Here is a 17,107-nt window from a genome sequence, read left to right as displayed (position 1 = left end):
AATTTTTCACATGCATATAAATAGCAATGATTTAGCTACCCACATCACTAAAAGAAACATTTAAAAAACCCAGAGAGGACTGGAAATTTCTCAAGAAACCATTGATGGAGTTTCCATTGCTTGACACTGTTCTAGCAACATTCCAGATTTCTCACCAAATTTAATAACGTAGCACTATTATATAATCATACCTATAACTTATGTAAGGTAAATTAGTGAAAGAATTCTAGTGCTACTAATTAAAGCCACTACCATGCCTATAAATAATATAGAAAACCTCAAATCTCACCCCTGCAAAAAAAGAAAATACTACAAAAAAAAAAAAATTAGAAATTTCATGACGGACATAATTTGTGAATTATTATGAAAATTACATGTTTTATATATTAACTTCTAGTTGTAAAATAAAGTCATATTAATATAAAAATTTTAAATGTAGCCCTAAAATAGTATTCGGTTTACAATAGCTTTACAAAAGTAACAGAGAAACATGACACACACAATAAGAAACACAAGAGTGAAATTATTACATTTTTATTACAGTGTCTAGGGTGCTATTCAGAACGGTTTCTCTGACATGTTTACAACCTGAGAGATTAAAGAAAACTGTAAAACATACAGTTTTAAAAGGCTCCCATACATATGTATTTCTCTTTCTCTCAAATGTATTAAACACCATTAAGAAATCTCACTTCGTTATCCCGTAAAGAGCAATTCTGTAGCTTCCTGCTCTGTGAACTGACAACTAAATCATTGCTCCTGATTGTGTTCTCAACAGCTACAGTAGGAACAGGATGATTGTGAAGGACTGTATTACCCCATTATGGAAAAGGGTGGAGGCTACAGCAGGAAGAGCCTGGGTGCAATCAAAGTGGCCCTGCCATACCCTAGAGCTGGGTTATATGAAAGAGGAACCCATGCAAGGGTGTGGGGAAGGTGAACTATAGTAGGTGGGGATTTTGCTCAGGCTGCAGGAGAACAGCTTAATCAGATGCAGAGACTTGGTATTAGAGATGTTAAGCTTAGGAGTTCTCAACCAGGTCCCTGAGGTAAGGACCTTATGAACTGTTTATTATAATTGCTCCTGTCCTGAAGCCTTATTAAAAGGGGACATGCTATTTTGTTAATGTATGTTAGCTTTTCTTGCCCATGCTCTTCAAGTGAATCTATTGCTGCCCTAATCAGGGGAAACTGAGGTGGGGCTCAACTGCAGCATTATATTGAGCTTGCAAGAGGGTGTGCAATGGACCTTTACAATGCTGTGTAAACATGCTGGTGACTCATCCTTAGGAAGAACAAATAATAGTTCACACTTTTATGTAATGCCTTTAATCTCAAACTGCCCTGTCTCTCCCAACAAGTCACTTGATAAAGGTGGGTAAATATCAGTATGCCAATTTTATAGATTATAAAACCAGAAGCCCCTGTAGGGTGACCAGACAGCAAGTGTGAAAAATCGGGACAGGGGTTTGGGGGGGGTGATAGGCACCTACAGAAGAAAATGCCCCAAATATCAGGACTATCCCTATCAAATAGGGACATCTGGTCACCCTAAGCCCCTGTGATAATCTAGTCTGATGACCTGTATAAAACAGGCTATAGAACTTCCCTGAATTAATTTCTGTTGGAATTAGAGTATCTTTTTAAAATGCATCCAATCTTGATTTAAAAATTAACAGTAATGGAGAATCCACCACAACACTTGGTAAATGTTCCAATGATAAATGACTTTCACCATTAAAAAAGTGCATCTTATCTATCTAGCTTCAACATCCAGCCCTTGGAGATTGTTATACCTTTGTGTGCTAGACTGAAGATCGCATTATCAATTTTTTGTTCCCCTTACAAGTATGTGCAAATGACGATGAAGACCTTCTCTTTGTTAAAATAGATTCAAGGAGCTCAATATTTTTATCAATATAAGGCATGTTTTCTAATCCTTTATTCATATTCATGGCTCTTCTCTGAATACTCTCCAACTTGTCAATATCTTTTTTCAACTGTGACCAGTGTTCCCTCTAATTTTTTCCATCCATATGCAGAATAAATTTCATGTGCACTGAGGTATGTGTGGATGTGTGCCAGCAGCAGAAACAAAAAACCTAGTTATAATATATTTTTTTAAAAGTTATCATAGGGATAATTACTCCACCCAGGACAGGTTAGGCATTTTAGAACTCACTAGTCAAAGAATTAGATTTAAGTGTAAGAGAAATAAAAATTATTAAATGCATGGACCAGTCAAACCACTAAAATAACACACTTTGAAAGAATAAAATTACAGAAAATATATGTGCCTTGCAGGAAGTACCAAGAAACAACAACAACAACAATATAAGTATGTGTTGGGAGGTGAGTATGAAAGAGACAGAGTGAGTGTGTGTGAGCACGTGACCCAGACACAGTGAGTGTGTGACCCAGAGTTAGTGTGTGTGTGTGAAAGACCCAGAGACAGCTGTGGCCACAAGAACTGGATACAGTATTCCAATGGCAGTTGCACCAGTGCCAAATATAGATAATATAACCTCCCTATTCAAAAATCCTGTTATACATCGAAGGGTCACTTTAGCGTTTTATGCCCACAACTATGTGCTGGGTGTTCATATTCAACTGATTATCTACCAGAACCCCCAAGTTTTTTTCAGACACTGCTTGTTAGGATAGAGGCCCCGTCCTATAAGTATGGCCCCCATTCTTATTCCTAGATGGGTAGCTCTACATTTGGCAGTATTAACATGCATATTTTTTGCTTCTGCCCATCTTATCAAGCAATCCAGATCACACAAATCAGTGATCTGTCATCTTCATTATTTATGATTCCCCCAGACTTTGTGTCATCTGCAAATTTCATCAGTGATGATTTTTTTCTTCTTCAAGGTCACTGATAAAAAATGTTGAATACCACAGGGCCAAGAACCAATCCCTCCCCACCCAGAAACACATTTGCTTAGTGCTTCCCCATTTACAATTATGTTTTGAGACCTGTCAGCCAGTCTGAACCCACTTAATGTGTGCCATGTTTTTTATATTGTTCTAGTCCAGGGGTTCTCAAACTTCACTGCACCATGACCCCCTTCTGACAACAAAAATTACTACATGACCCCAGGAGGGAGAGCCAAGCCTGAGCCTGCCCGAGCCCCACCCCCAGGTGGGGGGGCCAAAGTCAAGCCCAAGGGCTTCAGTCCTAGGTAGGGGGCCTGTAAGTTGAGCCCCAATGCCCAGGGCTGAAGCCCTCGGCCTTCAGCTTCAGCCCCCGGAGGTGTGGCTCAAGCTTTGGCCCCAGCAAGTCTAAGCTAGCCCTGCCGATCCCATTAAAATTTGAGAACCGCTGCAGTCTGTTTTAACCAAAATGTCATGTGGTGCTAAGTTAAATGCCATACAAAAGACAATGGTAAAAATGGTTGATGTAATATACTTAATCAACCAAACTTTAATCTCATCAAAAATACCAAGTTTGTTTGACAAGATTTGTTCTCCAAAAACCCATGTTGAGTCGTATTAATTATATTACCCTTCTTTAATTCTTTATTAATCAAGTGCCACATCAGCCATTCCATTATTTTGCCCATGATTAAAGTCAGGCTGACAGGCCTATAATTACCCAGGTCATCCCATTTATCCTTTTTATATATTGGCACAACATTAGTTTTCTTCCAGGCTTCTGGAACTTCCCCAGTGTTCAAAGAGTTATTAACAACATTAATGGTCCAGCTAGATCCTCAGCTAGTTCTTTTAAAACTCTTGGGTGCAAGTTATCCAGATGTGCTGATTTTAAAATGTTTAACTTTAGTAGCTGCTATTTAACATCTCCCTGAATTACTATTGGAATGAAAAGTATTTCATCATCTGATACGACTACATCATCTGCTTTTTTTCCCATATGCAGAACAGAAATATTTTTTGAACACTTCTGCCTTATTATGGACAGATCTACCATTCCCACCTACTAATGGATTGCTAGGATTATTTTTGTTCCTAATATTCTTAAAAAAACAAGCAAACCCAAAACACCACCTTCTTAACAACATAAGAATGGCCATATTAGGTCAGACCAATGGTCCATCTAGCCCAGTATCCTGTCTTCTGACAGTGGCCAGTGCCAGATTCTTCAGGGGAATGAACAGAACAGGGCAATTTCAAGTGATCTACCCCCTGTTATTCACTCCCAGCTTCTGGCAGTTGGAGGTTTAGGGACACCCACAGCATGAAGTCGTATCCCTGACCATTTTGGCTAATAGCCATTGATGGACCTATCTTCCATGAACTTAGCTAATATTTTTTTAATCCAGTTACACTTTTGGCCTTCACAATATACCCTGGCAAGGAGTTCCACAGGCTGACTGTGCATTGTGTGAAGAAGCACATCCTTTTATTTGTTTTAAACCTGTTGCCTATTAATTTCACTGGGTAAACCCTAGTTCTTGTGTTATGTGAAGGGGTAAACAACATCTCCCTATTCACTTTCTCAATACCATTCATGATTTTACAGAACTCTGTGATATCCATGATTACTCCAAGATCCTTCTTGATGGTCAAAACCATGTTGTCACTTCCCCCAACATACTGTGTTTATCTATCTGTCTGATAATTTTGTTCTTCACTATAATTTCAACAAATCTATCTAACACTGAAGTTAGGCTTATCTGTCTGTTCTTGCCAGCATTACCTCTAGAGCCTTTTTAAAAAAAAATCTATGTTACAGCAGCTACCCTCCAGTCATCTGTTACAGAGGCTGATTTAAGAGATAGGCTATGTACCATACTTAATAGTTCTGCAGTTTCACATTTGAGTACCTCCAGAACACCTGGGTGAACAACATCTGGTCCTGGTGAATTATTATTGTTTAATTTATCAATTTGTTCCCAAACCTCCTCTATTGACAGTCAGGGACAGTTCCGCAGATTTGTCTCCTAAAAAGAATGGGTCAGGTGTGGGGATCTCCCCCACAGCCTCTGTAGTGAAGACTGATACAAAGAATTCATTTAGCTTTTTCACAATGGCTTTGTCTCCTTTGAGTGCTTCCTTAGCACCTCAATCATCCAGTAGCCCAACTGACTGTTTGGCAGGCTTCCTGCTTCTGATGTACTTAAAAAATATGCTGTTAGTTTTTGTTTCTTCAGCTAGTTAGAACATAAGAACGGCTATACTGGGTCAGAGCAAAGGTCCATCCAGCCCAGTATCCTGTCTACCAACAGTGGCCAATGCCAGATGCCCCAGAGGGAATGAACCTAACAGGTAATGATCAAGTGATCTCTCTCCTGCCATTCATCTCCACCCTCTGACAAACAGAGGCAAGGGACACCATTCCTTACCCATTCTGGCAAATAGCCATTAATGGACTGCGTGCATCGTTTTAGTTGCCCTTTTCTGAACCTTTTCTAATGCCAGTATATCTTTTTTGAGATGAGGGGACCACATCTGTATGCAGTATTCAAGATGTGGGAGTACCATGGATTTATATAAGGGCAATAAGATATTTTCCGTTTTATTCGCTATCCCTTTTTTAATGATTCCGAACATCCCGTTTGCTTTTTTGACTGCCGCTGCACACTGCATGGACGTCTTCAGAGAACTATCCACAATGACTCCAAGATCTTTCTCCTGACTAGTTGTAGCTAAATTAGCCCCCATTACATTGTATGTATTTTGCTCTTCAAATTCTTTCTTGGCCACCTAATTATACTTTTACACTTAACTTGCCAAATTTTATGCTCCTTTCTATTTTCCTCAGTAGGATCTGACTTCCAATTTTTAAAAGGATGTATTTTTGCCTCTAACCACCTCTTTTACTCTGGTTAGCCCTGGTGGCATTTTTTGGTTCTTTCGCTGTTTGTTTTTTTTGGGGCAGTGGGGGGAGTACACATTTAGTCTGAGCCTCTCTTTTGGTGTTTTTAAATAGTTTTCCTGCAGTTTGCAGGCTTTTCATCCTTGTGACTGTTCTTTTTTTAAGTTCTGTTTAACTAGCTTCCTCATTTTTGTGTAGTTCCCCTTTTTAAGTTAAATTCTACTGTAACGGGTTTCTTTGGTATTTTCCCCTCTACTAGGAACCTACATTTAATTACATTATGGTTGCTATTACCAAGCGGTTCAACTATATTCACCTCTTGGACCAGATCCTGTGCTCAACATAAAACAAAATCAAGAACTGCCTTTCCCCTTGTGGGTTCCAGGACAAGATACTCCAAGAAGCAGTCATTTAAGGTGTCTAGAAATTATAACTCTGCATCCCTTCCTGAGGTGACACATACCCTAATAATAAGTTTATAAATTTATTTATAAATAAATCTTCTAAATTTAACAACTGGTTCTAGCGAACCGGCTCCAGCTCACCATTGCCCCTACATCTCCCTTAGCCTCTCCAGTGCAGCCACTCTGGCCTCAAGAGCCCATACTGTGTCTCTGAGGCCATGAGCTGCTTGCACTGCGTGCATACATATACCAACTGTCCAAAAGACAGGTTAGCATATGCACTGCATTCAGTCGCTATTAAATTGGATAGCTCCCACATCCCACCCCACCCCCGCTCTGCTACTGAACTTCTTGTCCTCAACTCTCCTGGCCACAGATTTCGCCCTATGCCCCTTTGTACAATTCCTTGCTTCCCATATATATATATATATTCATTATCATCAACTTCCCCTTTCTTTCATTTTTATATTGTTTTGTTTTTTTTAAATAGCTGCCTTCACTGACCCATTAAGTCAAGATGGTTTTTAACCAGTGCTGCCTTCTTCCTCTCTTGTGGTAGTGGCATTTGGGCATCTAGTAAAATGTTCTTAAAGAATTCCCAATTCTTTCACATTTTTTGCTTTAAATTCTCTTTCCCAGCTGGTTTGGCTCCTAATTATTTTCAGCTTTGTGAAATTGGCCCTTTTTAATGGTTAGTAGTTTGGACTTTATTCTTTTTGCACATTACAAATGTGATCAAGTCATGATCACTTATGCCTAAGCTATCACTATGTTATAGTTCTTGGATCAATTCCTCTTCAACTGTCAATAGAAATCCCTCATGCTGGATGCAACACTTTTTAGAGTTAGGAAACTTTCATCCACAATATTTAGAAATTCCAAGGATGTTTCAGTACTGGTGTAATGAGATCTCCAGCATATTTCACTCAGATTTAAGTCCCGCATGATCATGCAAGTTTTTTCCCTACATATTATAGATAGGTGCTTAAGGAGCCAGTCATTCTGTTCACTAGTGTGATTTCATGGCCTTGTTTGTTACATAGGCTGCTAGCATTGGTGTATAGGCAATTAAAGAAAGGGAAGCACAAAAGGTGAAATTCACCACAGAGAAGAGGATCTAAGCAAGGCGCTACACACTTAAGCCCCAATTAAATGATGAATAGTTGTTTGCCTGGGTCCGCCACATTGCAGTGAAGTTCACTCATCGAGTGAGTTATGAAACTTGCTCAGATTCAGATATTAAGTCAATGGCAGTTAGGAACAGAATAGAAGCCACTTAAAATTCCAGTCTATAGCACCCCTTTTTAAAAAAATAATTTAAATCTTTTAAATTCTATTCTGGTGACTTATTTAAATTAGACCAAATTAAATTCAAAAACATTTTCTTTAAGCAAATAAAGATGTGTTTATTGCCTCTGGCAAGGATGTGCCTGAGAATACAGATCCAAATCATGCCAGCAACGGGGAAGAACAAAACTCCTTTAAGATAGTTTCAAATCACTTCAACTGCAACATTGTTTCAACAGAAATCTAGATTGTCCCGTACATTTGATGAAGCAGACAATGGTAAATGTGCCAGATGCAGGAGAATAGAGCTTTTCCAGGTTTGGTAAGGTAACAGGAACATTAAATTTGCCATAGCCATGCAGGATCAGACACCTGATCTGGCTAATTAGTCCAACAGCAGCTAATACATGATGCTTTACTATACAGATCATTGTCGTTGTTTCTTGTAGTGCCCCACAGTGTTTTAAGTGTTTTGCAGGTAAAAGAAGGTACAGATATGACACCGAAAATCTTACTCTTGAATGGAACGACAAAACAAAGCAAAACTACAGAGCCAATGTATGCAATGTTACACATTGGAATGGGGGTGTGGGAGAGAATCAGTTCTTTCCTAACTCCAGCTACCCTGAATCATGAGTTATGAATATACTTGTTAACACGTTCAACATTATTCAAGACCATGTTGTTAATAAATCACAGTTATCTTTATTAAGATAGAAGTATCAAAATGACTACTATACATAACAAATAACATATAATCTCCACTTCCTACTACGCATTCAAACACCATTTCCAATCTAACAGAGCTTTTCAAATTATATTTAACTCTGAAAGTCTAAACTGGGTGGAGGAGGGCAGATACCAAGTCAAGAAATTTTACACATCTTATTATGTTTGCTCTTAAATGTATCCCATCTGAACCACCTTCTTCACCATTCCACTGTAGGTAACTTAGTGAGGCCTAATTAAGTTTGTGGGGTTGAAAAGGAGGGAAAATGTTGTTGTAGCTATAAAGAAGTTTTCACCAGGAATAAGGAGGCATATTTACTTTGAACAGCATCTACCTTTACATGCCAAGAAGAGAAATTAAAGCAGAGGCGGTTATTCGCAGCAGCAGTGGTAAGCATAACTGGTATATTGTCAAAATGTACCTTCAATATTGCTCCATGAACTAGGTAAACGTTCCATTGCTAGGAATTAAAAATTCAAGGACAGGAAAGACTAGAATTCACATCTAAGGAAATATATGAGAATGGACATCCAAATTCTACCAGTATACTTGTTGCTAGGCAAAACAGACAAATACAGACTATATAAATGGATATATTATGATGAACAGTCTGAAAGATCATGCAGTAGATATCCACCCTCTAACTAAATTACACAAAACAAATAAATGTTAATTTTGATGGGAACTGACCACTACTCTGGGGCTTCATAGTCCATGAATTTCCCCAAAAGCACAGATTTTTATAAGCAGGGAAAGAGCTGGAAATCTACTGCAAGGATAAAGTACAAATTAATGAGCAGAGAATAGGAATGTTTTGGCTATTTAGTTTTTGCTTCAAATTCTTTTCAGCTATCGAATAGTATCATTTGATGCAAAACCATATTAAGCGCAGATACTAATAACTAGGTTAGAGGAAGCATTATTGCCAGGGCATTATGGCCAGCTATAGTCAGTTGCCTAATTTCTCCAGGTGACTGACTGATGTTGAGACTCTTGTGCCGATTGAGAAGGAATGCCTCATGACAGTCTCAGCATGCAAAAAATGTCCAAATTTCTTGTTCAGATTAGATTCCTAACCTCACTTCTGACTGACTACAAACCTCTCATACCCCTCGTAAACAGCAAGTGCTTGCACTGTGTGCCAGTGAGATGTCAAAGACTCAGTCTAAGCTCGTTGATGTACAATCTGCGGTGAGAATACATGCCTGCCAAGATTCTGTTGCCGATATTTTGTCTAGACATTTTCTGAATGTGACTGATGCAGGGACATTGCAAGTAGTTGAGGAAACTGAAACTTACAAAAGAGCTCTGCAAGCCTTAAAGCCATCATACAATATAGTGCAAGTGTGCCTGAAAACATCCAAACTTTCCTTCTGGAGAACAGTAGCCTCACTGGCTCTGATAGCATCTTATTTCCTGAAGACAGGGCAGTTAACCCAGCAGAAATGCAGAAATGTATCCTTATATGAGACACCATTAGGCCCCTTGGATATTACTGAACGTCGTCAACAACTAAAGATGTCTGTCTGGTGGCTAGGAATTAGGAGACAAATCCAAGTGATTCGGTTTCTTGACCAAACCAACAGTCAGGGACACATACCCTATTTAAGAAACCATTAATATTTATCTGCTGTCAGATTTGGAAAGTGGGCCATAAAGGGTGACCCTTATGAGCTAAGGGACAGAAGCACATCGTTATAGTTGACTATTTTACTAGATATTTAAAAACCACACATTTACCTGATGCTCTTTGATCATGTCATGCATAGACGAATGTGATGGTGAGAAAGTCCACATCAGACTGCATGGTGGGAAAGTCCATGTGAAATTGTTACAGTGGGCCATAATTTTTGGGGGAATAATTGTTATTTACTGACAAGTAATACTTTTGCTACATTAAAAATAGCCTTCACCCACCTAAGGATGGTCCTGTGGTTAGGGCACTAGCCTAAGACTTGGAAGATGTGGATTTAATTCCTTATTCTGTCATAGACTTCCTGTGTGACTACAGGTTAGGCACTTGCCTCTCTATGCCTCTATTTTCCATCTGTAAAATGGGGATAATAATACTCTACCTCTCAGAGGCGTTGTGAGGATGAATACATTAAAGACTACGAAGTGCTTTGATATTCACTGATGAAAAACTATAAGAGGTAGGTATTACTTGTTGTTGTTGTTTTTATTAGGCCAAGGATTAGATAATAATGGTAAGGCCAAGAAAGCCAGGTAAAGGGTTAAGCAGACCCAAAACCAAGACAGTCTGCTTTTAGCTTTAGTCAGTTACGGTCTGATCCAACTGCTATTAATATAAATGGAAAGACTTCTGTTTGACTTCAGTGGGAGTTGGATTATTAATCCATGTCACTGAGTGCAGCCCAGCATCCCAAAGGGAAAAATCTAAAACAAGTCAAATAGCATAATAGAAGAGCAAAATATGCGTATAAATTTCACTTTGACAAAAGGAATGCTGTTAAGACACATCTTGAGTTGTATCCTGGTGTCTTGAGAGCAAAATCGGATAGTGATATAGGTTAGATAACATACATGCCAAACTTCTAGGTTTTACAAAGCCAAGCCCAAGGTAAATAAATTCTGGAAGAACAGAACATATTTGCAGCTCATCCTACATCAAAGAAATGGCTTTCTACAACTTAGCACTCTAGAGTCAGTGTTACCCAGAGACTTAGATTGTAAGCTCTTTAGAGAGGATCCTTCTTCTGTGTTTGTACTCACCCTAGCACAATAAGGTACTGGTCCATGATTAGACCTTCTATGCACTACAGTATTACAAATAAATAATAATAAGTAAGGACAATTCTGCTATAGAGGAATTATAGACAGAACCAGCAACGCAGCCAGACTTGCCACATTGAGATTATTAGATAGTGTCATTAATAACGGATTCCTTTTTAAACGCTGTGATCAAAATGTCCAGAGAACGAATGATCAGGAAACCTGAATATTGGAGAAACTCTTATATCAATGCCAGATAGGGCAAAATAATCTCCATTGTACTTGAAGTCAAAGAGTTTCTCTCCTCTCACTTTGTTTAATACTGTAGTATGTTAATTGCAAATGGTTTAAGAGATAGCATTGCCAACAACTCAAAGTTTAAAGGAAGTGTGTGTGGGAGACCTATAATTCAAATATCCTGGTTTTAATTCTACTGAGAATTTCTGATCTTATAAGTGTAAACTATTTTTTTCAACAATACCCTACTACATAGCTTGAAAGTTCAGAGAGTGGGAAAGAATAAAATTTAAAATTAAATAAGCTCTAGCTGAATTTTAAAATATTAAAATTTTAAACAATATAAGCTTGCTAACTCTTCAATAGGAAAAGCCCCAAACAAAAGTTCTGCATTTGTAAAGTACAATGAAAAATTAACATATGTAAAAATAGATCTTATTAGATATAGACAGTTGTTTGGGTCAAGCCCACACCTGCCTACTGTCAAAACTGAGAATACATTTAGCCATAGAATCATAGAATCATAGAATATCAGGGTTGGAAGGGACCCCTGAAGGTCATCTAGTCCAACCCCCTGCTCGAAGCAGGACCAATTCCCAGTTAAATCATCCCAGCCAGGGCTTTGTCAAGCCTGACCTTAAAAACTTCCAAGGAAGGAGATTCCACCACCTCCCTAGGCAACGCATTCCAGTGTTTCACCACCCTCTTAGTGAAAAAGTTTTTCCTAATATCCAATCTAAACCTCCCCCACTGCAACTTGAGGCCATTACTCCTCGTTCTGTCATCTGCTACCACTGAGAACAGTCTATAGCCATCCTCTTTGGAACCCCCTTTCAGGTAGTTGAAAGCAGCTATCAAATCCCCCCTCATTCTTCTCTTCTGCAGGCTAAACAATCCCAGCTCCCTCAGCCTCTCCTCATAAGTCATGTGTTCTAGACCCCTAATCATTTTTGTTGCCCTTCGCTGGACTCTCTCCAATTTATCCACATCCTTCTTGTAGTGTGGGGCCCAAAACTGGACACAGTACTCCAGATGAGGCCTCACCAATGTTGAATAGAGGGGGACGATCACGTCCCTCGATCTGCTCGCTATGCCCCTACGTATACATCCCAAAATGCCATTGGCCTTCTTGGCAACAAGGGCACACTGCTGACTCATATCCAGCTTCTCGTCCACTGTCACCCCTAGGTCCTTTTCCGCAGAACTGCTGCCTAGCCATTCGGTCCCTAGTCTGTAGCGGTGCATTGGATTCTTCCGTCCTAAGTGCAGGACCCTGCACTTATCCTTATTGAACCTCATCAGATTTCTTTTGGCCCAATCCTCCAATTTGTCTAGGTCCTTCTGTATCCTATCCCTCCCCTCCAGCGTATCTACCATGCACTGCAAACACCTGTAACTGGCACTTGGCCTTAAACACAAAAATTCTCTTCTTTAAATAGAAAAATGGAATAGTTGCTCCTACCCCACTAGGAAAATCTACATCCTGATTAACCTTAGGGTAACAGTATCACAAAATCTTGCATCTGGCACCTGGATCCCAGCAAATCACATAGGTTTTAGGCTCTAAATTAAAAAATTCTACCATCTAAAAGACAGCAAGCATTATCAGCAGCTAGTGTAGTAGAAGTAGTTACACTTGTGCTCTATTTAGTTGGGAGAATTTGAGTTTGAGCCCAAAAATTAATGGCATTGTGCTAGTACAGGCTTTTGCTGTGCTCTTGCATCAGGGTCTAGACTTTTATGGTGGCCTGGCAATGGTATAATGCCTTGTCTAATTCTATCATCTAATTTGAGGATTCAGCAGAGAAACTACTGGGTCCAGGTGCTGCATATGAGGTTTGTCATTCTATTGCACCGGGATACATCAGGATCTGTTTTTTCCCCCCGGTGGACTAGGTGCATTAACATCTGTCTGTTTAGGCCGTATGATCATGGAGTTCAGGGATACAATTTTTGGATTCAGCATGGTTGAAGTGCTGGATATGGGTTTTCCCAATGGTCTTATGGCATGATAGTAAGGTCTGGATCTTTGCGCTGAACTGCAGTGAGAAACAGTTCTTGTCTAAACCGACAGGTGCACTGGTGGGATTGGAGGAAAAAACTGGCTGAATCTGGTTGCCAAATGTGTGGTTTGTGGCACTTTTACCTCACCCGTGTTAGGCTCAAGATTATTCTGGTGGCCAGGTGTGGCAAGCCACGTTTCCTATTTTGACAGTATGTTTTGTGGTGGGCATTATATTCTCCATATTTTGCTTTAGGAAAACCATGTTTAACAGTTCTGTTGACACAAACATGGCTGCTGTGGCCTGTTCAACTATAAACAATAAACAGGCCAGAGGAGTTTTTTTTTAAATCCATCCAGTATTGCTGCTGCTTTATTGCTGACCAGCTCTTTTCAGTGTTACCCATTTAATGACAGGTTTCAGAGTAACAGCCGTGTTAGTCTGTATTCGCAAAAAGAAAAGGAGGACTTGTGGCACCTTAGAGACTAACCAATGAGTCACAAAAGGGCAAGTTCTTTTTTTCCCACCCACAAAGTCGCCTAATTATGATGCTCTCGTGGGGGAAGTGGGACTAGGGAGCCCCATGCACAAGGGAGCTGAAACGCCTGGGCCAGAACATTGCAGGCTGGCCAGTGACTCTCCTGCCAGAGCTCCCGGAGGCACCTCCAGCCACTTACCAAGTGCACACACAGGAGGGAGCAGCTTAGGCTGGGACGCTCCCGCAGGCTGGAGGGCGAAGGTGACTCTCCTGCCAGAGCTCCCGGAGGCACCTCCAGCCACTTACCAAGTGCACACACAGGAGGGAGCAGCTTAGGCTGGGACGCTCCCGCAGGCTGGAGGGCCAAGGTGAGGGCAACTTACCAGGTCTATGAATGTCAGAAATTTCCAGCTCCCTCCATAGGTCTGATGCGCTGGCATGTCAATGGCGTTGTACGCGCACAGGATGGAGAAGTAGGAGAGGAGGATGGCGACTCGCAGCACCTGGCAGGGCACGAGCGCCATGTCGCCACTTTGCAAGCGGGGCCTGCGAACTGCAAGGCAGCGGGGGCGCGCTTCCCGCGCGGGGCTGCCGCGGCGCGCGGGCGGCGCGCGACGGTCGGCCCGGGGAGGGAGCGCGCGCCGGGGTCTCCCCCTTGTTCTGTGCGCGGGGGACGCACCCGGCCGCGGGGAGAGCGGGCTCAGCCGGAGCTCCTCGGGCAAGAGGGTGCTTCCTGGAGCAAAGGTGGGCGGGGAAAGGAGGAGATGCTGGAGGAGGGGTTACCATGGCAATCTACTAAACCTGCCCTGAGCTTGCTGCTGCTGCTTCAGCGGAGACACCCCTGGAGCAGGTGACCCCTCCGCCTCTGGGGCTGTGTGAGTGTGACTTGTATATTCTTCTTGCCAGCGCTACAAAAAGCGAGCATGAGGTGACATGCAGAAATAAATATGGGCAGGGTCATTATCCTGTAGAGCCTTGCATTTTCACCCACGCTGCCCCTGCACTTACATGACCCAGTCTGACTACAGAGTCTGAGCAGCTGTTCACAAACGCCGGCGTACACCCATGCATACACCCGAGCACACGTGCACATGCTTACATGTAATACAGAAACTTGCTAGCATGCATGCACACATCCTCACACACACGTGCATGCCCAAGCTTGTGTGTACACACAGACACACACACTTGTGCACACATGCTCAATGATACACAAGCACACAAATGAATAAATGCATTCATATTTTATGTTCACACACAAACATGCTAACACCATCTTGCTCTCACATCCACACATAAAGAAAAGTGGATGAGTGTTTGTGAATATGAGATGATGTACCCCTGTGTCCATGTAAAATAAACAAACATATTTTTAAATGCATGGTTGTATGTATTGCTTTTGGTCTTACGAAATGGTAATTATGAACCTCTTAAAAATGTAGATTTATTTTTCTTGTCTACAGATCAAATTTTAAAATATCCAAGCATAATAAAATGGTGTTTTGCATATCTGCTTTTAGAACAACTGTAATTCCATGCAGGCAGTATTGCCTGAATGTTTTAAAGATTGCTTATTTTGTTTTAGTCTGGGAGATTAGAGCACAATAGATGTATATATGCGATTCAGTAGTGTAGAGAACCAGTGATACCAGTTTTGTTTTTAAACTTAAGTCACTGTTTTATTAAATACTAGGATCTCCTTCACCGAGAAGGATATAAATTACATACATTCCCAGTTTGCCTTCCAGTAAGTGTTGTGGGATATCAATTGCATCAGACTGTGGGCAGCAGATATTTTTTTAACAGGTCAGATGACTAAATTTTAGCCAACCAAATATGGGGTCAATTTATGAAAAGACAACACAGGCATTTCCTGTGGTCCATTTAAAACAGGTGTCCACTCCAAACAGTCTGTGAGTCACAGGGTACTTCTGTAGTGGGGGGCTTGAGTGAAATAAATAATTTTTTGTTCATTGTCCTGTTGCAGAGAATTGGAGTTGAACAGATGGACAAAAGATTAAACCTTCTAAAAATATAAATGTGTTCTAAGTGTCTGATTGTGCCACTGAAGTCTTTACTCTTCTGCTATCCATTGATGCAAAGATGATGTCTGTCAAGGGGGTTCATTGGTGGGTTTTTAAGTGGCTGAGGATCCCAATTCATGCCTTGCAGACTTTCCCACGGAAGTGAGAGGTGTAATCTTGGAGGAGACATAGTTGTTGGCTGGACTGTTGTGCCCTTTCTTTCCCCCTTTCTTGCTTCTCTGTCTCATGAGCTTGTCTGTTCTCCTCAAAGTGAGCTGTGGCGTGGTGTATGGTTTGGCGCCACTGTGTTCTATTCTGCGCCGAGTCCTCCCAGTTTGTTGGGTTGATGCCTCCCTTTTTAAGGTGTACTTTCAGTATGTCTTTGAAGCACTTAATACTAACTTTACCATTGACTTTAATGATTGCAGGATCAAGCCCTAAATATCCCTTAGGTAAATGTAATGCAGCATCGAATAATAGTCCCACACTTGTACTATATAGTAAGTCAGACTTCCCACCTATGCTTCTATAAACCAAATTTTTGAAGGAAAGAAAGTGCTAAAAGCGTGCTCTCTGTAAGCTCCTCAGAGCAGGGGCCCTGTCTCCATCTGTGTATTTTATTGCACCAAGCACTGTATCTGTACTTAAAAAAAAAATTAATAGTATTTTTATGATATATGATAAAGATGAGAGCAAAACAAAATGGCCTTGTATGGACTGATTTATTTTAACACTGTCACGGGGTAAGCTAGGGTTTTAAGGGGTTTGAGTCCCAGCTCTGGCCTGTGCATTGGTATCTCCCTCCCCACTCACATGCTTTGAGAGGGGTCATGTTACTGCAGGCTAAAAAAGGAGGCTACTATAAAAAAGGCAGCTTTCCCTCCCTATGGGGAAGACTAAGGTTGAGGCAATATATCTGGGCCATGCTGGTCCAGAGAGGAGGCCTGGAATGACCTGGGAAAGAGACGGATGTTCAGGAGGAAAAGGCCTGTGAAGAGGCAGGACATAAAAAGACCCTGGGATAGGAGAATTAAGAGAAGGACAGTGCCTGGGGTAATAATGTGAGCTGAAGGTCTCATGTTGGTAACAGTCTTTGCTTAGGGACCACAGGAACTTCTGGAGAGGGTAGGAGAAAACCCCTTTCAACTCCCTGTGTCAGTCCAGGGCAGACTCTAATGAAGAAAGGACTAGAGGCAGAGCTGAAGGTGGGCGGGCAGAGGTGGACAAAGAAGAGACTACTGAGGCTGGGGGAGGGCTGAAGAGGTTTTTGTATTTGGACTTTTCCCTCACCCTGAATGGGCAGGCCTCTTAATGAGTTTGAATGGAGGAGTAAATATCAAATGAGTCCGCCAGCCCAGGAGGGTTATGGTTGAGGGAGGAAAACAGGCAGCAGCTGTGTCTGGGCAGGCTGAGATAAACTACTCCT

At 41.1% G+C, this 17,107-nt stretch overlaps 1 protein-coding gene across 1 annotated transcript in view; it reads right to left on the bottom strand.

Moving 5' to 3' along the window:
* The window catches only part of AIG1 (androgen induced 1), a 194,424-nt gene extending 180,231 nt beyond the window's left edge, over window positions 1-14,193 (bottom strand). Inside the window, exon 1 of the mRNA XM_077811780.1 lies at window positions 14,041-14,193. Coding sequence (XP_077667906.1) covers window positions 14,041-14,181 — 141 coding nt within the window. The 5' untranslated portion in view covers window positions 14,182-14,193. The remainder of the gene's footprint in view (window positions 1-14,040) is intronic.
* Window positions 14,194-17,107: the final 2,914 nt, after the last annotated feature.

This window comes from Eretmochelys imbricata, chromosome 3 (genome assembly GCF_965152235.1).
Source record: "Eretmochelys imbricata isolate rEreImb1 chromosome 3, rEreImb1.hap1, whole genome shotgun sequence".
Lineage (NCBI taxonomy): Eukaryota > Metazoa > Chordata > Testudines > Cheloniidae > Eretmochelys > Eretmochelys imbricata.
Note: the sequence above shows the minus strand (reverse complement) of the source record. Positions and strands in the feature narration are given on the sequence as shown.